Source organism: Rhipicephalus microplus, chromosome X (genome assembly GCF_043290135.1).
Source record: "Rhipicephalus microplus isolate Deutch F79 chromosome X, USDA_Rmic, whole genome shotgun sequence".
NCBI lineage: Eukaryota > Metazoa > Arthropoda > Arachnida > Ixodida > Ixodidae > Rhipicephalus > Rhipicephalus microplus.
This window is the reverse complement of record NC_134710.1, coordinates 125,429,731-125,452,353: the sequence shown is the minus strand read 5'-3', so window position 1 is coordinate 125,452,353 and position 22,623 is coordinate 125,429,731. Positions and strand designations below refer to the sequence as shown.

General features: G+C 46.6%; 1 protein-coding gene across 2 annotated transcripts in view; it reads left to right on the top strand.

Annotated features, from left to right (window-relative positions):
• The first annotated feature begins 3,113 nt into the window (after nt 1-3,113).
• The window catches only part of LOC119176820 (oxidative stress-induced growth inhibitor 2), a 136,162-nt gene continuing 116,652 nt past the window's right edge, over nt 3,114-22,623 (top strand). For both annotated transcript variants that reach the window (XM_075877597.1, XM_075877600.1), the window contains exon 1: nt 3,114-3,384. In XM_075877597.1, coding sequence (XP_075733712.1) covers nt 3,352-3,384 — 33 coding nt within the window. In that variant the 5' untranslated portion in view covers nt 3,114-3,351. The remainder of the gene's footprint in view (nt 3,385-22,623) is intronic.

Sequence of the window (22,623 nt, the reverse complement as noted above, 5' to 3'; positions counted from 1 at the left end):
TCCACCCGGTGCCTATAAAAAAAAGCCCTGCAGCGCGTCACCAGCAGTAGACCTATGTGTCAGAGAAGACATCTCGGCTCTTCGAGTCCCTAAGCTGTCGGCCTCAGTGTCGAATTTGTAACGCCTCTATTTCTATGCTGTACATAAACCTTGCCTTAACTCACCGTTGTCTCGTCCACTCGTCTGTCAGCTCTGCGCAGAAGCAGTTGCGAGCTGAGTAACACACGCTACCGACGGCTGGGGACCGTGTCGGCGGAGTTCGGAGCAGTGGCGCCTTCGGGACCGTATTGGCGTCCGGTGTTCGTAAGAGTACCCAGCAAGTGTGCTTGTGGCAGTTACTCAGAGTGTTAAGAAAAGGCTCTGAAAGGCCGCTTTTCGAGCGTTCACTGTGACAGTTTCGTGCATTCCGCGCAGGAAGGGCATTTTAAAAACACACATGTTTTGGCTGGGACAGCTTTCTGCTCTCCCGTTTTAGGGTACCAATACTCTAAATTGTTATGCACGTTTTTTTTTTTTTTTTGAACCCGCATTCATCTCTGTTGCTCTGGGATGGCTTATTGCTCTCCCGAGGTAGAGTACTTACTTCTCTGAATCGTTAACTCCTCTTTTAAACACACATGCCGTATTTATTATTTACTCCTAGGAATGTTGCGTCGAATTTCTTCGCTTTCTCCATAAACGTGTGTGTTCACGTCAGCTTGTTTTTTTTTAGAAGTAAACGAGCGAATTGTTTTAGCTTTGAGTACCAACATATATACCATCACCAGGGGCAATAATATTCAAGGGTTACGTTCCAAAACCAGCCCATGACTGTAGTTGTACCACTCTAGTGTTATAGCCAACATTGAGCAACTCTTAAAAAAAAGCTCACGGGAAAAAAAAAAGAAAGCTCCTAAGTATTAAAAGCTCGCAAGAAAAATATGAAAAAAAAAGAAATCCGAGACGGGAATTTCCGGCAATAATGGGCGATGCAGGGGTTGCTGCACTCACGCAATGCCTTTCTGGATCGAACATTTTCACCCCACATATTTCACTAAAGTTCAGCTTCAGTATCACATCGCATGTATCGGCGCTGCCCCCCCCCCCTCCTTGTTTATGCATTTCCCATTATTTTGACCGCACTTAAACACCACACATAGAATAACATAGACTTGTGGAGCATTGTTCAGAGACATTAAGGTGATGTCTTCCGCCCGACAAGAAACTCGACAGGGATCAGTGGGTATCCTGGCGGCCACTGCAAACGAATTCATACCCATGCTTAAACATTTACAATAAAATGCACCCAACCTAATACAGAGACACGTGTCCTTGGTGTGAGGAGAAACCCTCACTTTACGTTACAATATGGAGATGCCAGAATATAACGGCAGTACCCGTCATACACAGTACAATGCCAAAGCAGTGGGAGGCTGTGCTGTCCAGCCGGGAAGCAGACGAACAGATCTGGATGGCTGTACGCGCCAGACGGGCAGATAAAAGCGCGAGAAACCTGGACAGAGAACCCATCCACAGGTGCTCTACAGAACAGTTTCTGAGCCAAAATAAAGTTCATTCTGTCTCGCTACGGTGCCATGAGTATAAACCTTTGGTATTCTGTCGATGAAAACAAATATATGCATTGCACATTCTGATATAGGAACTGTCGATGCTCGTTTGAGAAGCAGCATGCGGAAAAACATTATCATCAACGAACAACATTGATTATTATTATTATTATTATTATTATTATTATTATTATTATTATTATTATTATTATTATTATTATTATTATTATTATTATTATTATTATTATTATTATTATTATTATTATTATTATTATTATTATTATTATTATTATTATTATTATTATTAATAATAGCAATAGCTATGCAAGTTCATTATTCTGTCAGCTTCATTCTTTGCCATCGCTGTCTCTGCCACGTTGTTCTTAAAAGGTAATTGCGCTCGAATACTGAAATTTACAAATCTATTCAAACGTAAATATTGGAGAACAACTTTCGAACTCAAAAATGAATAGCGACTATTTTCTTTTAAAAAAGGAAAAAAATGAATATGAAGTCTGTCCGCAGCCAACATTGTATAAATTAGATCATTAATTTGAATGGTGTTCGAATGGTGGGGTTTTCGATTCCAATATTTATACTATAAAACACGTCTGATGCCCCCCCCCCCCCCCCCGCAATTAAAACAATGACACAATGAAAGGCATGCTGCGCATCCTTTTGAGAGAGCTGCAGACATGGTAGTAGAGATCAACTTTAAAAGCAAGGTCAATTACTTGACATAAATTATTCTCCTCTTGGTGCTTACCTCCGGAGGTACGACAACCGCCACTAACCGCAACTATCCTATGGCTTAAACATTTGGAAGATTCCTAACATTAACGACTTTCTTTTCATAGACAGTCGACATGCTTCTGTATATATTCGAAGGAAACGAATTGTTCATAAAGCACTAACTTCAAATCGGAAAGCATGGTCTATTTTATTTCTATTCAAAATTTGAATATTAGAGCAAATGTGCACATTGCGCAGCTGCTGGATTCTGTGCCGAATGGTTGTACCCCCGCGATCTCCGATGTTAGTGCAGCTCTAGCCGACTGGTTCGCCCTCCGCGATCTTCTGACGCCGTGAAACTCTCGCTGAGTGGTGCCCCGTCCTCGGACTCCTTCGACCATGTCCCAATCCTTCTCTTTCTCAATCTTTACTTCTCACTCTATCCTTTTAAACCCTCCTTATCCCCTTCCCTCATGAGCTACTGTTGAGGTGTCGCACTTAGATGCAGACAGCAGCGGGGCTCTCTTTTCTCCTAATTATAAATTTCTTCCACCGCAGTACTCGAAGCGAAGGAGGCTAGAGGAGGGAATGCGCTCTGACGCTGAGCCCTGGGTCCGGACGAGGGTCTTAATTTTTTATGTATGCTCTTATTGTGCGTTCAAATAAAAGCATTTAAGATGTTTTCGAATAGTATTTTTAGGCCGTTGTAACATGACGGGGACGCGGCTTTTTATGAAAGCGTTCGTCCTCGTTTCGCAGCAGCCACCGCTACAAGGTGGTGGCGCCATCTGGGAGGAATGCTGAGAAATTTTCCGGAACTGCAAGCCTAGCGCTCTGTGATGAGGTACGCGAAGCGCCGGCGTTAGATCGTCCCGCTGCGAAAGCTTGCCCATGCACGCTTTCGCGATTCGGCTATTTTCGTGTGGTGTCTAGCCCCAGCGAGGGTGTGTTCGCACCACACATGTACTGAAAATTTCTCCCGCTAGCGCTAGGCAGCGCACGCTATGTGGAAAGTCACATTTCCGTCGCCGCATCGGATCCCATTCATTGGTACAACGTGAGCCGCGGCAGAATGAAAGTGCACCGCGGGAACAGCGAGTACGAGGTGAGCTGCTGAAATCTTTTTAGAATCGGCGCTAATGGCAAAAGCGCGTTAGAGGCCTCTGCCGTTGTGCTCTTACCGCCTTACGGCTTATTGTTGGTGAAGTTTGCAAGCGTGAAACTTGCCAAGCGTGCTCGAAATGATCCGATAGTAATTGATACATTTTACGGTACGTACACTGAGGGACCGGCAAGAAGAAAAGGACCACAACAAGGCGCTCGCACTCGGGAAGTTCACCGTTGGATTTCGTGAAGTTTAAGATATATTCACTCTATTTCCTGAATGTCAAAGCGTACTGGTTTGAAGAGAAAAAAAATCGGGCACGTGAAAAAGTTGAAACATGATAGATGAGCTTCCCCTCCCGCGTCTATTGCCTTTCCAATTGTTATATATATATATATATATATATATATATATATATATATATATAATAACCGGTGAGGTATACGTATCCTGGTTTTTTAAAACTTTGAACATCTAAAGAAAAGAAGCAAAAAAAAGGGGGGGGGGGGGGGGAATCGGTGACTGTTTCGTCGGCACTGGTTATACGACTTCCTGCAGTCGCTTGCGAGAGGTTCTCGGAAGTCACGTGACAGTTTACAAAGTGCCGGGGGTAAGCGAGGATGGATTGATTATTTGAAGAGGCTGACACTGCTTCGTGCCACGAAAGGCAGTGCTTGGTGTTCGGTTTAACTATGTCCCGATTATATAAATGACAGCTATTCGTTGCAAAGCTAGGCTGTGTTTGGAGTGGACACGCTAGGTATACTGAAGGGAGTCATGAGCACATAGCAAAACCCTGGAACACGTGTTAGTATATATTTATCGCACGCACGCAGACAGATAGAGCGCGCAATTCAGGGCGGTTTGATCTAGAAAGATCAAGCGCATGTCTCAAGGTAATTTTTGGTTTTTGTTTCTCTGTAGCTAAATTGAAGTTTCAAAATATTGCATCTACAGGAAATGCCGTCAAGAAAACTTGCTGCTTTGCATATCTGCTCAGGTTTTTTTTTTTTTCTTATTTGGGGCCCGTGAAATTTTTGTTTATTAGGCGGATACATTCCCGTTGTTTTAGGTCCTAACGGTGAACAAAAAAGGAAAAGCAGGTTCTTTGCCCGCACATGGCTCAGGCTTAAGCTGCTTTTACTAGATCTATTTAATTCTACTTTAAACTTCGCATTCCTCTCAGCCACGTTTTTTAAGTATGTATATATAACTGATAAGAGTTCACGGTTACACGGGAACGCTTACGTATGTGTCAGCGCAATCGTCTATATACCTGCCTTGCTTTTTGCAACTGACGCCCGCGTGCCGTATCGGAGGCTCGCAATGAATCATCCCCGGAGAGCGCTTCGTTTTTCATCCCGCTGTGACAAGGAAATAATTTATGTTCTCCGGCTTCAGACCAGAACAGCGGTTGCTTTTTTTATGAAAACTCAGCAACAGCGACGCCCCAATGTCAATGCTGTTGGAAGGCCCAGAGGCTCCATTAACGAGTACAGCCGCCAAGCCTCGTGCGCATGAGGTAGGCAGCTTTTGCATAGCGTACGAAAAAACTTTGCGTTAGCGTTTGTCCCTACTGCGCATGCGCCGCACGCTATCTTCTTGCGGGCCCCGCTAAAGGGAATACAGGGCGATCGCAACGAGCGCCATCTCAGCGTACGCTATTTAAAACTGCCGACTATGGGTGTAACGGCTGGGAGGTTAGAGTATATGACGAATGTTATATGCGACAGTATAGGATGGATACTTGTTTTGATGATTTACAACTCTGCAAGTTATGCCGTCAATATTTTCTTGATTGATATGTGGGGTTTAACATTTTAAAACCACCATATGATTATGAGAAACGTGGTGGTGGAGGGCTCCGGAAATTTCGACCACCTGAGGTTATTTAACGTGCGCCCAAATCTGAGCACATGGGCCTACAGCATTTTCGCCTCCATCGAAAATGAAGCTGCCGCGGCCGGGATTCGAACCCGCGACCTGCGGGTCAGCAGGCGAGTACCTTAGCCGTTAGACCGCCGTGGAATCCGCCAGTCCTGTATACAGGGATATAGCTGTCCCGTTGATGACTGTGAACGGCTGGGGATAGCGGACCAATTCTCGCCTTGTTTCCCAGCACACGACGAATATAATTTAAAAGGTGCAAAGGAGGTAGAAAGGAAAGGGGGGGGGGGTGCAGACGCGATTCACTTTTGCATGTGAAGGGCCATCTTGCCCTTGCCACGTCCCAGACCAAAAACGCTGCTATCCCCTCATTCCTACTAGCCGCTAGCGCTTTCCAACTTTTCATGCTGTGCTACCTTCCCCATTCAGACGCAAAGCCATGCTTCCTCTGCAGCTTGTTGAAGTTGCGTCTTTTCATCACCTCAGCCAATGATCCCCACCTCCGTTTTTAAACTATCATCACGAACGTTGAAAACTCAGTGTAGGTCGTCTGACTACAGCCGCTGCTGCTGGGTAGCGAGCCCGCTACCTCATATATATCTCTCTCGAAGTAACGCCTTGCTTCTTGGTGAAGTTTCGGGTGCAAGTCTCGCAACTGTTGGAATAATATATTCCAAGTATTGCGCGAGAGCATTAGTCAAGCGTTCTTGCAGTCTTCTAAGATACCCACTGCTCATGCTTTTTTTTAGGACTTTTTTTCTTTTATTGGGCTTGCATTGTGAATCATGGAATTCGTCGCAACGTCGTCCTTGCAGTTACCCTTGGAAGTCGCACAACCTCGCGCAACGCAAGCGAATCGATGAGTCCTGAACGGGCAGACTGTTCTCACACTGCGCTGGCTATGTGCCAGGCATACGCAATGAAAACTCCAAAACCCAAGAGCAGACAGACATGTGACGCACTAAATTGAGCGGAATTTCCAAAATGGCATTGCTCGTGGTCACCACGTGATGACCGATCAATTGTATTCGGCATATGCCCACTTATTGTGCAATGGTCGAAGCTCTTTTTTGGACCGTCCGGCAGTGACGCCGTGTCAGAGGCGTTTCCTAAAGGGGGGGGGGGGGGGGGGCACGTGGGTCTGCTCTTTTACGTATTTTATCCACAATAGAGTGAAACCGTGGACCCCCCCCCCTCCTTCCGTTCTCTGATCCGCATACCTTATCAGCCTTAACTACTAGCTGCATTCGTCTAACAGCTAATTCCTACACCGCCACCTCCCCAGCGACGCCGTCTGGGTTATTGCTGCAGCAGATGAGAAACGTTCGTCTTTTCTTTCTATCGCATTGCACAATGCTCCCTCCAGACTTCATCCTTCCTTCATGCTGTGACGGCCACTTCGCATGCGTACGCCCCTTCCTTAGCGGAAAAATCGCGAATCACTGTAGAAAGGCCTCCACAAGCATTCCGATCTCGGAGGCTTACGTTCTGTTGAGCACGGTTGTCTCAGATCATGGCGTAGAACTCCGTCGCCGTAAAAATATTACAGAGGACAGCATAGTAAATAGTAAAAGGTGGATTGGACATTCATTGGCCATCGTATCAGCGCCACGCTTTGGTTGCTACGGGCAACAACGACGGTCACGCGTTCATATACAGGCAGAAATGAAATGTAGCAACGTGAAAGGAGCAGTGACCTCGACAGGGTCGGCGCCAGTGGGTGGTATAGGGGGGGGGGGGGGAAGAGAACTGCCCCTTTCCTAATTCCTACCTGCCCCCCTCCCCACACTCTTTGCCTCCCAAGAGCAAGCATAGTCAAACCCCACCCCCATATGTTCCCAGTCTCCCTGCCCCCCTGGAGGCCGTCGGTGCCCCCTCCCCACACCATGCCAGTAAAAAAAAATCCTGCCGCTGCCCCTAAACCTCGGTAAAAGATCGTATTGGTGCATCAGAAATGGCCGTTCGCCGAAAGGACCACGATCGGGAGGGCATCAATTATTACAAATACGCATGTGACCAGCGCAGGGCCGTATTTCTTCGCAATCGTGGGTTTTTTCACGTTGGACGCCACGACCGAATTCTGGCTCTATGAGTTTCAAAAAACATATATTCACTTGAAACGGGTCAACGCACTTTTAGTAAACGATCGGTTCAGCTGAATGCGTTGCCTATGAGAACTAAATTGCGGCTGATGCGTGGCCGAAAGCCAAGCTCTGTCGATTCATGCACTCTCTCCTTTTGATGCATTGGCGTCGTCAGCCCGCGTCTGTCGCTCGCTTCCGTATTTCGCCCTCGATAGAGACTAGCAGGTGGGCAGGACGTGTTTTCGCAGGTGGCGGAAACAAACGCCAATCAGCCATACGCGAGTGAGCGAAGAAATGGCATATATATATATATATATATATATATGTGTGTGTGTGTGTGTGTGTGTGTGTGTGTGTGTGTGTGTGTGTGTGTGTGTGTGTGTGTGTGTGTGTGTGTGTGTGTGTGTGTGTGTGTGTGTGTGTGTGTGTGTGTGTGTGTGTGTGTGTGTGTGTGTGTGTGTGTGTGTGTGTGTGTGTGTGTGTGTGTGTGTGTGAATCAGCGGTTACAGAGCAGAGTTGACGCACGGCCGCGCAACTCTCATATTTTCTGTTCTTCTTTGTATTTTTTTGTGGTTTTTGAGGTCAGCATGCCAGAGGTTACACAATAAGGAAGGAGGTACCTTGCAGATGACCTCTTGGGGCGTACTGGAATAACCCTGAACACTGAGAGTAAAGCTGGGACTTGTATATAAGTCCATACTATACTCGTCCCTTCGGTTCTCGATATCTGACTTCTGCCCTCCATGTGATTGTGATGTTGCCATTGTCGGTGGATATACGCAAATACGACGTTGAGAGAAGGTCAAAAAAGAAAATGCTTGAAAGCTGAGTTAGTTGGTAGTTATTCATCATCAAATACGGCACACGTGCAAACAAGGGCACGAAAGAAGGGGTGTTCATGTTGTACCGACCTCGCTCTGGCGTCCGCACTAGCACGCCTAACGTGTTTGTAATCTCGAAAAAAAAAATCACAGCATGTCCACGGAGTGAATGATCATGAGTGGGGCGAAGCGTCCGTCAGCCCGTCCGTGCTTCCGTCCGTCCGTTTGTTCTTGCTTCCGTCCGTTCGTGCGTCCATTATTGCGTCCATCCGTGCGTCCGCGCGTTCGACCATTTGTCCGTCCGTCTTCTAGTCTGTCTGTCCGTCCGTCCATCTAGTGAACACTCCAAGTGCCGCCATCTCGCATCCCTTGTGGCAAATACCCGCTCTGCGTGTCCGTCTATCCGGCCGTTCGTATGCTAGTTTGTCTATCTGTGCGTCCGTCCGTGCTTCAATCTAGTGAACACACCAAGTACCGCCATCTCGCATCCCGGTGGCTACGTACGGCAACGACGGAGGATGGACAGACCCACGCCTTGAGGAGCTTCGCCCCTAAATAGTGTAAAAAGGTGTCCAAAGGTCTCCCGAATCTCTGTAGATTAAAAGTCGATTATCTTCTTTTTTTCCACGTCGTTACACTTTAGGGTGGACTAAATTAGGAACGCTGTCCACCTCGCTGGAACAGTTGCTAAGCTGCTCGGCTGCTTACCCGAAGTTGGCGGGTTCTATCTCGCCGATGAAGGCAAAATGGTTGGGGCTCGTGTATACTGTGCAATGTCATTGCACTTTGAAGAACACCAGATGGTCGAAATTTCCTGCACCTCGACTACGGAACCTCTTCTAAATCATGGCTTTGGGACGTAAAACTCGCAGACATTGTCGGTAAAGGAGCACTGACATCAAATTTCAAGATTGAGATGTGTCCATCATTCGATCACTTGGTATGCAAAGGTCTTCTTGGCCAAATTTGAATGGCGTCCATCGCGTAAAAGTTATTTTATTTCGACGTCAAACAGCGTAGAAAAGCTAAGGAGAAAAAACGAAAAATACACTGCCCTGTGACATCGACACTAGTGCTACATGTTCGGTTTGATACATTCCACAAATACCATCCTGAGTGACGATACACTAGTAACGATGACGTCGACGATCTCTGAGTGTGTTTGGAACCAACTCCCAGCCATACTCTCATTAGTGGCTCTCCTTGCTGTGTTTAAGCGTGCGTGTGGTTCATCGTGTCGCATCGACTGATTTGCGTTGTGCTCCACTGCGCGTGAGTATACGATCATTCAGAGCGACAAAAAGTGCCAGAATGCCGGGGAACCGCTGCTTAGTAAGCACTTGCACGTCGAGGCGCGAAAAAGCAGGAAGTGCGTGGCGTTTCATGCCTTTCCAAGCCACGAACCTCAACGCAGCCAGTGGGTTGACTTCGTACGCGCCGTTGGATAGAGGGACTGGACACCTGTGAAGAACAGCCGCATTTGCTCCCTTCACTTTGCGACGAGCTGCTACAGGGTAAATCCTGTGTTGGCGAACCAGTTGGGTTTCACTGGCAGTACGAGGCCTCTTCTCGAGGCCGAGGCTATTTTTACCGTGTGCCCTTGCTGCAGCTGAAAGCAGCAATTCACTCGCCAAACGTCTGCGACATGAGGTGCGTAATTGGTGTTCCTGAGCTCCGACAGTACGGCCGAGACTGATAAATACGTTGCATTTAACGCGGAGCTTGTCAGGAAAGGATCATCGCGGCGATACCCAATTCCAGGTCGCTGTCATCATCACTTGTCGATGTTGACCGCGACGTCGGCGAGGGCGACGATGTTGGTGACAGAGGCATGTCTACGCCTTCAGAGACACAGCTGGACTGACTACGTGCGCTCCTAGCAGACAAAACGCCAGTGTGACGTCACCATTTTTTGTGAAGCGGCATCAGCTGTGCAGCGGCCTCGACGTGGCCGCGATGTAGTGCTACCAGCACTACAATTTGGCGGGCTTTCCACCCATTTTGAAACCAGTTCGATATCGAATATATTATTCAATATTACAGATACTCATTCGTCACTCAGATGCGTTTTAGGTCGCGAATCGCTTCTAGGGGGTCGATAGCTACTCGTTGACGCAAAAATCTAGACATGAGTAAATTTGATGTCAGTGCTCCTTTAAATTAAAAAAAGCTTGGTTCCAAAGTTCCTTGAGAGATGGCGCGCGTGCAGTGGTTTGCAAGGCTAAAACGGCGACAGTATGGTGGAGATACTTGCTCGAAATATAACTATAAGATAAGCACAGATAATTGATGCAGGATTGAGGAACGGCTGACGTAAGCGCGAGCCTCGACTGATTGCGTGCGGCCGGCACGCTCTTTTGTTTCTAGAATGGCAGCACAAAATAATAACCAGGTTAGCGCTTCTGATTTTTTCTTCTATTAATTTTTTCCATAGCTTTGTGTGTAACTTGTATCTGACTACCGTGATATTGGGATAGCCGGCTCTAACGTAGCCTGCCTTCCCATATAGGTAACTCGAAGTTAGCTATCACTCAGCATGAGAGTTATACTGGCTGTTGCAACTGCCATGTTGATTAATAATGAACAGGTTTAATTCCTGTCGACTTTATAAGGAAATAAATAAATAAATAAAACTTCTTGCTGCGTTATGTTGTCGGGGGGGGGGGGGGTAGATGAGAAATTTTAGGTAGCTATGAAATCATTGACAGGGTCGTGCATAGTGGTGTCTTAAATGTTAATTCGACATTCGAGAGGTCTGGATGGTCGGGTTGCCTAACATGTCACTCGCTGAGACGGCTAGACAATGGGAAAGAAAGAAATAATGAACGAGCGAGAACGTGTCTGTTCCGAATCCATTCATTCGCCGACAGAGCAACATGCACTCGCGGCCGGCAGCGCGTTTGTCGTTGTGGCTTGGAAGACGTGGATGACGTTGCGCTGCTGAGCTCAAGGTCGGGGGGGATTCGAACCCCCACCACATCTCGAACCGGCCGAAAAGGGTGTGCATGCTCGTTTATGCTTGGATTTTAGCGCTCGTCGAAGTTAACGGGGACCTTCACTTCGACATGCCTTGCAGCGAGGTCGCACACTTTAGAACTCCAAATTTTGAAGCGCCGAAGCTCGAGCAAGTTTGTACAAATTCGATTTGCGATTTTGATCTCTTGTAGCGGGCAGACGGCTGCCATTGAATTCCATGTCGTTTGGAAGCCTAACGTAAACGCGGGAGCGTGTAGTAGCGCATGCATAATGCTATCGGCTACGCCTACCTGCACCAGCGTGAAGCTGGGCATATGTGCGGTCTGTAGGCGACGTGCGCATGGTTTCCGCGTCAAAAGGTGCGCGCGTTCGCCGAAGATGCGTTCAGGTAACTCGGTGTGCGCGATGGAGAGGCAGTCTCGCCGGTTACGCACGCGCAGCGCCTGCAGTGTATGTGTTGGGAAGTGCGCCACGTGCTCCCGCTTTTACGCTAAGCGTGATCACGACTGTAAAATTAACGGATACGATGGTATTCCGGCCCATCCTTATCGCATGTGTGCGGGTAGGGTTCGCACGCTGCACAGTATACTCGTCAGAATTGAGCCGCAGTCCCTGTGACCTAATTGTTTTTACCCTCGCAGCCGTCGTTTAGAGCGACCGCGCATAAATCCTGACCTGTCAGCGAGGTCAGAATTGCACGTGAGGATTTGTGTTGGTCATAGCTGATGGCGACTTAGCGGCATGCGTGGCCGTAATGACGACGGACACTGTCGTGCTCGCACTTTTGGTCTGAGCCGTATAATACACGGTCGGCAATGGCTGCTTTCTACAAGCCATGAAAATTCTGGTCTACACAAGAGAGCCTGAATTTAATTAAAAAAAAAAGCTACAGCAAGGTGAACGAAGCGCGGTACATGCGCTGTCTTGAAAAAATTATGTTCCAGGTGGTCAAAATTTCCGAAGCCCGCCACTACGGCGTCTCTCATAATCATATGGTGGTTTTGGGACGTTAAACCCCACATATCAATCGATGAAAAATTATGTTTCTTACTCGGGCGGATGGAAAAAGAAAGCGATATAAACGCACGTGTGGACGGCTTTACAAGATGAAGCGAGGAGGAGGTGGGGAGGGATAGGGGGTCTGGTACAGACACACTGAATGTTTACAGAAAATTTACTGCGAAAACACGTCTTTCATTTGGTGAACTTTCGCTGACCTTGTAAAAAGATTAAACTTAAAAAAAGGGGGGGAAATCGGAATGTTACTAAGCATTTTTTTTTCATTTGTGTATGTGCGCGCTTTTACATTTTTGTTACTCTTGTTCACACTTTCTTTTTTTGTTAGTAAGTTTCACTTGGTAGTCAGCGCCCGTTGTCTCTGTACTTGCCACAACCACGATCTGGCAACGACGTAAGCCATTGTGAATGAATGGGGATTAATTTGTCTTGTGTATGTGTGTTTGTGTGTGTGTTTGTGTGTATGTGTTTGTTTGTTTGTTTGTGTGTGCGTGTGTATGTGTGTTTGTGTTTAGTGTGCACCTGTATGTCGAACTACAAGGGTGCTCTTGCATTTCGGCCCCATCGAAATAGGGCCGCTGTGGGCAGGAATGGAATCCGTGCTCACGAGCGTATAGCAGCGCGAGACCTTACCTGCCTATATAGTTAACACATCGATATTGCCGCCGCTGTGAACTTGTGCTTACGGTGAAGGGCTGCTGACCATGGGCGTCTGCAGAAGGGGGGGGGGGTGAAAAAGGGGCACTTGCCTCCCTGAAGCCACACTATAACGTACACCAAAAGTACACACAAGCTATACCAACGCTTTCCCTCCTCCCCCAACTGCGATGCAACACGGTATTGCACTCCCCAAGACAAAATCCTGCCGACGCTCACGCTGTTGAGCCGAAAGACGCGGGCGCGATCCCTGCCGGAGCAGTCGCATTTCGATAGAGGCGAAATGTCAGAGACCCGTGCACCGCGTGCGATGTTAGTGCACGTTATAAAAGCTTTCGACTGCGTCGTACCTCGTAATTATATCGTGGTTTTGGCTGGTAAAACGCCCCAGAAGTTATACACTAACACAGCGAAAATCGCACCTTTTTTTGAAATTTGCATTCGCGCTTCGAAGTCATACCATGGCAGCAGAACCTTTTTAAGAACATTCCTCCCTTGAGTGAGGGGAGAAAAACACAGGGTCTTTTTAAAGCATTCGCCTAAGACGACTGGAAGGTTCAAGCCATCTTTTCCTTTTCAGTCTGTAATTATCCTACCCCGGCCCCTTCAGCTGGGAAGCTTTCTTCCCTTCACGTGGCATTGCACAACCTCCAGGATCGGAGGCATTGCAAGCGCACATCACTGTGTGTTGCGTTGCCTCCGTGATTGGTCCACTCTTGATCAAGCGAAGATATATATACGCGACGACGTCATCACGTGACCGTCAAGTGATGCGACGTTATAATGGTGCCACGAGTTTCGGCGATCTGTGGCGTCATGTGGCGACGTACGTCATCGCGTCATTTTTCCATCACTCGGGTTGGCGCAGAAGTACTCGCTGTTGGGCCAGTAGGTTGATATACCGTGTTTTGATACCGTGAAACCATGCAAGGTCACATAGCTCAAAACGACGAGAAAAACAGGGAAAATGAGCAATGTGGGTGCTATATCAGTCCTCAAATTGCTTCTTTTTTCTCCTTTTCTTTTCGTCGTATTGCGCTTAGTGATTATTGTTTTATGGTCAATACACTCGTGTCAATGCCGCCAACAATGGTTTATTTTCGCGCTTGATAAGGCGTCTAAGAGCGTCGTTTACAAAAAAAAAAGAATACACTAAATGACGAAATTGAAGAAAAAAACATTAGGAGGAGCAATGAGCGTAGCGTACGATTTCGTTTTGCAAAAGGGCTGCACCACGATCCGCGTGCAAGGTGAACAAGCACGTCACGCACGGCAGCGCTGGTATCGAGGCATTCTAACTCTGCTCTGATAGCGGGGAAACACTGCGCACGCATGAGAGAACATGTGGAGAGCAGCTTAGAATTAATCCCGCTCTACTTTTATCCGGCACGATGACGAGTATAAGTGCCGACGGCTGGGCCATTCTGAGGACCTACACTCTAAAGAAAAAAAAAATGTCTCAGTTCACAGAAGACCTTGCTGGTAAATCGGTGCCGAAGGATTTCCCTGTAATTAAAAAAAAACAGCGGCCTCCTTTTCACGAAGGCTCTTCAAATTTATTCTATATATCGCCCCATACACCCGCTTTCTCCGTGAACATACCTGGCTAACACACAACGTGCGGACGACCATCTTTCATCACACCACTCTCAGAAGGAATCACATGTATATAAGGTAACGAATCGCGGCGTTAACCGAGTGGCGTTTGAGATTCGTCGCACGCTTTCAGTGCTTCTGTCGTGCTGAAATCTACACAGAGGGGTATTACAAAGTGGGAAAAAGCTAAATCAGCGCGCATAATGAAACGTGATTGGTCACTCACACCCCGTGTAAATCTCGAGCAGTTGCATAGCAACTGTGTAATTTTGATATATTGATATGCGGGGTTCAAACGTCCCAAAACCACCATATGATTATGAAAGACGCCGTAGTGGAGGACTCCGGAAATTTCGACCACCTGGGGTTCTTTAACGAGCACCCAAATCTGAGTACACGGGCCTACAGCATTCTCGCTTCCATCGAAAATGCAGAACTGTGTAATTTTAGCGTATACTGTATAGAACGCAGCGCCTGCACGTGCCGACACTCCGTGGCAAAAAGTGCATATGCGTGACCCAAATGTACACCGCTTTTGGTTCGCGTCAGCTATTGGCCATTAGTACCGATCTGCTTTATGACGTCATCCAGCAGCCGCCATCATCTCCGAAGGGGGGACGCTTGAGAGAGCAGCAAGTCGGCTTTCTGCATATTGAGCTCTCCTTGCACTCGCACCTCTGCATGACTTCGCTCAAGTTCTCACAGCAGCGACAGTTTCCCGCTGTGTGTGTGTGTTCCTCCGCCAAACGCGAAGGCTGGTTCAGGACCCCTTTGAGGAACTCTGGAGGTTGGAAATTTCGAAATGAATTCGGAATCTCCCCGTGTGGTGTGCTTCATAAGCATTCCGTTTGTGCACGTGAGAACCTGTAATTACATTACGTACGAAATAACGCAACGCTATTGGTACCGATGTCAGTGATACCAATAATGTACTTGGTACGATAATGTATCAACTTGCCCAATCTGCCTGTCTTCTAATATTAGTACTCATTTAGGAAAGTGTTCCGAAATTCCACGTAATCAGTATTATAATACGAGTATCCGACGTCCTTCAGGTATATATATAGGTTTCAAAGCGTATTGCCTTTATCGCTGCTCTTACGTAACGGTGAAGACTGTCGTATAATATTAGGGTTTCGTTTCACTGTATCCTTGTAATTCACGGTTCACAGCCGACTGATGACGCATTACCTAAGCGTTCAGCCTGAGCTTCTCGAGCTACGTTCACGAAAATGGAATAGCGCCAGAATGTAACTGGTAGTTTTTTGTTTTTTTTTTTTGAACTGCGGTTCGTCGTTGTTTCGTTTATATTGTCGCATCGCCGTTGAAACCGAAATGTTTTGAGGACACAGAAGCTGAGTTTACTATAGCTGTAGTAAATAGGTCTTTTCTGTCTGGCTGAGCATCGCTGGCCACTGACCACCTGCGTTGACGCTTTTTGAATAGGTGTTTATCTTCTGCATAGCGGCCGTAGAGATCCCGAAAGCTGGAACCGACAACGTGTATCCTGGATGTACTTACGTCAATGATTTTATTATTGCTCCCCGATTCCAAAATATGGTGACTGTCCTAAAAGACCAGTTTAATTCCCAGCTACAACTATAAACAAGCTCGGTCGGAGACGACCATTTGAATGTGCCCACCCAAGTTGTGCAAAGCGTTCCAGAAGCTTCAAGTACATATTCGTCCGAGTTTGTCAAAACTCGACAGCAGTGCATCGACCGAAGAGTGCGTGCACGTATCGGTCAGTTATAACATTAGGCTCATCGGCAAGCTTTCTAGAGCCGATAAAAAAGAAAAAAAAAAGAAGTGACTGTAGGAACACTGAGCCCCAATGTCAGGTTGTTCAGAACTGCTGTAAGATGTATCTGTGGATCATCTTTACTGACTGGGAGTTTATTATTATTATTATTGTTGTTGTTGTTGTTGTTGTTGTTGTTGTTGTTGTTGTTGTTGTTGTTGTTGTTGTTGTTGTTGCATATAGGTCCTGGACATAAAAACCTCGGGGAAGAGGAGAAATCCCCCCCCCCCCCAGGATCCACAAAAAAGTTCAGACTTCAATCGCATTGTTTTTTTTTGTTTGTTTTTTTGCCCACTCTCCCTCTGTTATGGCGGCCAGTAAATGGCTGTGTCGTGACACCATCGATCAGAATGTGATCACGTGGAAACAGTGCATGCGACATCATTACGCGCTCTCTATCGTATCCTAAGCTCTAACGAAACAACGAGAAAGAAAGCTATTTTCAGTGGCCTTTCAAGTCCCATTATGATTTGACGATGTATATGTTTCCAGTGTTTGGAGCCTGTCGGACTCCTGATGCGATTCTGTAATTCGTTCGAAGCATTTGAATTTTTTCCGCTCTTTGAATTCTTCGCCGATTCTTGGACGGCTTTTTATGTCAGTGTACTTTTCGGGATATTGGGCTCTTGACGTGTACGGTCTCTGCTCAGTGCACTCGCGTGTGCCGTTTGCTATTAGCTTTTAGCGTTTGCTATTAGCTTTTTTATTAGGGTGAACGGGAGCACAATAAAGAAGTTGAAAATGGTGAGCCGAAAAGCACTGTCTGATGTTTATTCTCTGCGATCTTGTTACATCATTGCATGGGCGCAGCCGGTGACAAGAGCCATTATGTGGCTGATCTTCCTTATGTACTATCGCAGCGACCTCACGGTATTCAAGACATATCAAGTCTAGGACGACGCCGTCTGTTGTAGTATTTGCGGTTTTGCCACATTATACTGATAAAATCTAGCATGCTTTTCAGGATTTGATTAAGAATCGTATATCTAAATTGCCACAGGAAATCATAAAAACGATGCCGCGCCGATTTTCTGAGAAACCTTGGTGTTATGCAGTTTGCATGCAGTAAGATAACTATATTGTAAACTGCTTTGTTTAATTCCCGTACCGAATAGTTTAATTAAAAGTGTACCTAAACAGACATATGAGCTTTATTCCATATGTGTTACAAAATGAAACGAACTTGGCGAGCTGTGGCGTCCCTCGTTTTGTGGAGGAGCATTTCAGTAGGCTTCTTACGCTCCCGGGTTTGAGGATCGATGATTAAACACCTCAAAAACATGCGCAGGGTTTAGAGATTGAAATATTTATTACCGCTCACATGTAAACGCTATCGCCTCTACCTGTCACTGCTGCGCTCAGTACACTGTCAGCGTGTGCGCCTTCCTACTCAATGCAGCTATAATGATAGAAATGTGACAAAAAAGATATAAATATGACAAAAAAATGTTCTTCGGTGTTTTACGGGTATTGCACTCAAAACCTCTTTTCAGTCTCTTAAAATCCGTGGTTATAAGTTCTTCTCGTTAGTTCTGTTCGCCTTGTGTAATTATCGCAGCCTGATCATTGACGTATATGTATATAGGGTCGTTTCGTGGGACACCTTCGCATGACACCTTTGCATCTCATGAGACGCTGCCACACCGTGGTAGGCTAGTGGCTAAGGTACTCGGCTGCTGACCCACAGGTCGCGGGATCGAATCTCGGTTGCGGTGGCTGCATCTTTAAGGAGGTGAAAATGCTGCATAGGCCTGTTTGCTCAGATTTTGTGCACGTGAAGGAACCCCAGCTGGTCGCAATTTCCGTAGCCCTCCTCTACGGCGTCTCTAATGATCATATGGTGGTTTTGAGACGTTAAACACCACATATCTATCATCAATCTCATGAGACCTTTTGCTAGTTAGCGTGTTCCCGTATCCCAAAGAGCGCAGTAGCGTAACTTCCGGTTGCTGTTGGAGGCGGTAGAGTCATGTGACCTGAGCAGAAACGTGTCGCATGACGTAATTGGTTTGAGCGGCATGTCGCTGTCGGCTCTGGTTCTGGCAGTATCGATGCTGGCAGAATAGTTAAAACCAAGAAGCGGCATGGTGTTGTTTACTGACCCCTAAGTGACACGGGCCAATCACTGACATGGTGGCAAAATAGCGATAACTTACGCAACGCCAGACAAAACATTTTTCTTTCATTCAAACTTTGCGGCGGTGGTACGACGTTGTATGGGACGGGCGTTTCTGCTGAAATCATGTGATTCTTCTTTATGTGACCACGACCAAACGTTCCGCTATAGGATATCCAAACGCTCTGCGAGTTGCAGTTATTCGAAGTCTTCTGTCCCGCGCACTCGGCTTCGCATACAAGAATCGGAAAAGGAACTAAATGTTTGCCAGGCGCCGGCTTGGCCGGAGGCTCCGCGCGCCCTTTAGAGGTGAGGCATATCCGGCAGGATATGAAGTGCAGGCGCTGCATATTCGTGGAACGTTGACTTATGACGTCGGCCTCTTCGTTGGGTCAGTCGGCTGCATCGTCCTTTGTCCTTGACTACTGTAGCTGTGCGTTATCGTGCTGCCTATCGGTTAACTTCCTCTGCTTGTTCAAGCACATCCCGCTCTTGAGATATCATGATGAGCTGCTCAGTTAGCGCTTCCCGTCTCGCCTGACCGACCCTCTTGACGGTTTTCTTGGTTTTTCGGCACTCCCGTGGCAGGGCGGGGAGGTCACCTGGTTTAAAATTAAACTCTCGCGCTTGGATCTGCCTCGCGCGTTTCCGCTTTCAGTTTGTGGAGGGGGAACTGTATTAAGGAAGCTTCTGGTGACGCAGAGGTGGCCTATACGGAAACCTGCGTACGCTAGAATTGTTAGTTAGATCGCATGGATTAGGGAAACCGACCAATGGCAAAGCTCACCAACGAACGTAAGGCTTTCTGAATCTTTTAACTAGCTTCGGGTGTAATACTTAATTATCAACGTTTATATTCATGGAACTGCTTCAAGTTTAAAACAAACGTTATTTGCCTAGGCAGAAAGAGACATATCTGAGCTTGCAAGTCATATTTGGGAGAGCATCCGTCACACGCATGGCTGGGGAAAAAATTATATGCTGTTGTGACTTTAAGCGGTGCCTTTGAATTGTATACGTTTGCGGCGTCATTCATGCAGCTCGATCAATCCTCACTCACGAAGATTACATGCAAGTTTGAGGGACTTTGTTGCGCTAAATTAATTATATTAGCGGCATTTAATTTTATTTCATTGGCTGGAGGAGTTTTGCATCCGAGCTGTTACGGTTTAAGTAAATAAGTTAGCTGAGAGAACGACTAGAGAGAGAGAGATGGGACTTAGAAAGAGAATGAAAAGGAAAGGGAAGAACGTCAGAAAAAATAGAAAGACTGAGAAATAAACACATAGAAATATGTAGAGAGACAGAATCAGAAATAGGGAGCAAGCATAGCCATGCATACGGTGTAGCAAGATGTGGGAAAGAGACGTAAGAGGGAAAAGCCGAGCCAGGGCCAGCTATAGGTGCCCACCAACTCGGCTTTCACCCAGCCTTGCGCGACTTAATGTATCTGCGCTAGTTATTATTATTATTATTATTATTATTATTATTATTATTATTATTATTATTATTATTATTATTATTATTATTATTATTATTTTGTGCAGCGTTATAGGCATGGGCCTAATTGTATTGGCATGTGCTAGCCTTTGCGCATTCGTTGCTTCGGAAGCAGCAAATTATTTTGAGTGATTGGGACGGAACGTGCCGGCTTGTATGACTTCAGTATAATAGCGCATAAATGTTTGCATGCATATCCTAGAGCCGGAGTGAAGGCTCATCTGACCATGTTTCAACTTTTGGGCGCGCAACGTACACTGCCTCAAAAAAATCTGTATTGTTTTCGAAAAAAAATGTTTATTTTTGTTTACATACTAAGAAGTTCATTAAAATAAAGCAGTGAAGCGATACTTTCTTGCATGTTATATAGTTACCTCACGAGATAAATTTTGTGTGTTGGAACGTCGCCCTTTGTTCAAAGCCTTGTGTCCGTGGCCGCATGTGCAGTTGGGCTTCAATGTAAACTTGACATTTATAATACAAGCTCAGTGTCGGAGGCAGAATGAGATAGGTCGAAACAAACCTATTGCGGCATTGAATGGCGCAAGTGTGCATTACACGATGAGGCGTGAATTCGCAATAAAGCGAGGTGCTGCTGCGGCATCTATGAACGACTGTCGCCGTGCTCTCGGAGAGTGTTGGCGTATAAAAGAGCCAAGCACTTCGGTCAGACAGAAAAGTAAGACGCGAAATTAGGGGTTTGCGTTTATCGTACCCTGGCTATCAGATTTTTATCTAACTCATCCCAGCCGCGGTAAAGTTAAGCTCTCTATTATAGATGTTTAGAATGCGCTCTAATTGTTCCTGTAAGATGCAATGTTTGACACGTTTCAAAGTATTTTAGCGCTTTTCCTTTGTTAAGGGGTATTTAAATAAATAGCGTTCAGTATTAGAATGACAGAACATGCAAACCCGCTGACTGATCATATCCCGAAGGTCGCGGTATTGAATCCCAGGCGTTGAGCCGCAATTTCATGAAGACAAAATGCTTGAGGCCTGTGTTCGTAGATTCAGGTGCACGTTATAGAACACCAGACGGCCGAAATTTCCGGACCCTTCCACCATACGGCTTCTCTCGTTATGTTATCATGGCGATGCTGATGCACTCAGGGTTTTAGAGTAAACGTACTTATAAGGTAGCGAACCTGTGCCCACTACTCAAAGCGACTGAGGTCGTAGAACTGCGCGTCAGTCAAACACCAAAAATGTCTGTGTGTCCCTACGACTCGATGGCTCAAGTCGTGAAACACCGAAGGGTGAAACAAGGTCGATTGATTAAAACAAAACGAACTAATTTATTGACAGAGAAAAGGGAACGTCCGCGCAGCTCCGAATATGTTCGCTGGCGACTGATGTGCTTGGGAGTCCGCTGGGCTCTCTTCCTTGCACCACACACACACACACAAACACACAAACAACCACTGACACTGGCTCACGTGTCACCTCTTTAGCGGCCCAGTTTGCATGGTAGAACAGTAGCGGTCGAGGGTAGCGTGCCTTCGATGGTCCAAGGCCATGGACCCGGGAGCCGTATGCTAGATGCGAGGGTCTTCCCCGAACTTGAAACAACCCAAGAAAGCTGTCCGCGTCGTTCTGCTGACTTCTTCCTCTCCAAGTACTGAGCGCGTGGCGCATACGAGCCGGGTCCGGCCAGGGGATCGTGCCATGATGGTCTGTGCGCGGCACGACGACATGGCGAGCATGTGTGTCCTGTGCGCACGGTGATGGGCGCGTTATTTGAATGCGGTAATATCTTGGTTCTGGGGCGTAAAGTCCGGTCCAACCAATTATCAACAGAACATCGCACTTTTGAGTCGTTTCATATTGGCTTTCAATCGAAACACTCGTACAACTTGAAATAAAAAACGCGTGCAGATGCAAAGTCGGTATTGCATGTCAAGTCGGGGAACACGGCAGCTTCCGTTCCGGACACATATCCGGTTGCGCTGCCGCTGCTGCAATTTACCGCATGAACGGTGCAACGGATGATTGGTTGAAAGTCTTTCTTCTATCTAACGCGTATTGTGATACGTTTACGCGAATTAAGCTTACTATACGCGTCGTTGGGTGCCGCTTTCGAAACGTGGCTTCAAAAAAAGTTGCGAAGTTCCCGCGTGTTGAGACGTTTGACAGACGAGTGAAGAAGTAAGTTGATCGATATTTTTAAGATTCTGAATAATTTTGTTTCGTATCGCAACTTCGTTCAGAAACAAGGAATCATGCTGCTTTTTTTTTCGAGCATTGAGAAACTTCATACATTTATCGGCGCCGCAGATTGCAGGTGTTAAAGAAGAAAACCCTGTTGTTCGAAATTCCCGAATAGCGCGTACACGTCAAATATATAGGGAGTGTAGTTTGTAGTAAAAAAAAAAACGATGTAAATGTCAACGAAGTAGAGTGGACGAAAACATACTTGCCGCAGGCGAGCACTGATCCTGCAACCTTTATTTACAGACGTCCTTATACGCTTCTTGCTGTTATTTGACGCGCAAGAACACTTGCTCTTCAGGGTTCTGTGAGAGCCGGGTTATCTTTAGTGCTAAATAGCGAAAGCTCTGCACGTGTTCGTCTGCACGCGGTCTGCATACAGACGTCGATTACTGCAGCACGTCGAGTATCATTTGTATACGCAGCGCATGAAAGGGTGTGATGGAAGGCCGCATCTGCGCGCCGTGGACTCCTCGTCTATCATGCTCCGCTCTGTCGCACGTGCATATAGTGAGCGGAGCGTTTCATGCTCGTATATGCATGCAGTGGGGCTGCTTCAGCAAAATGCACTCGCGG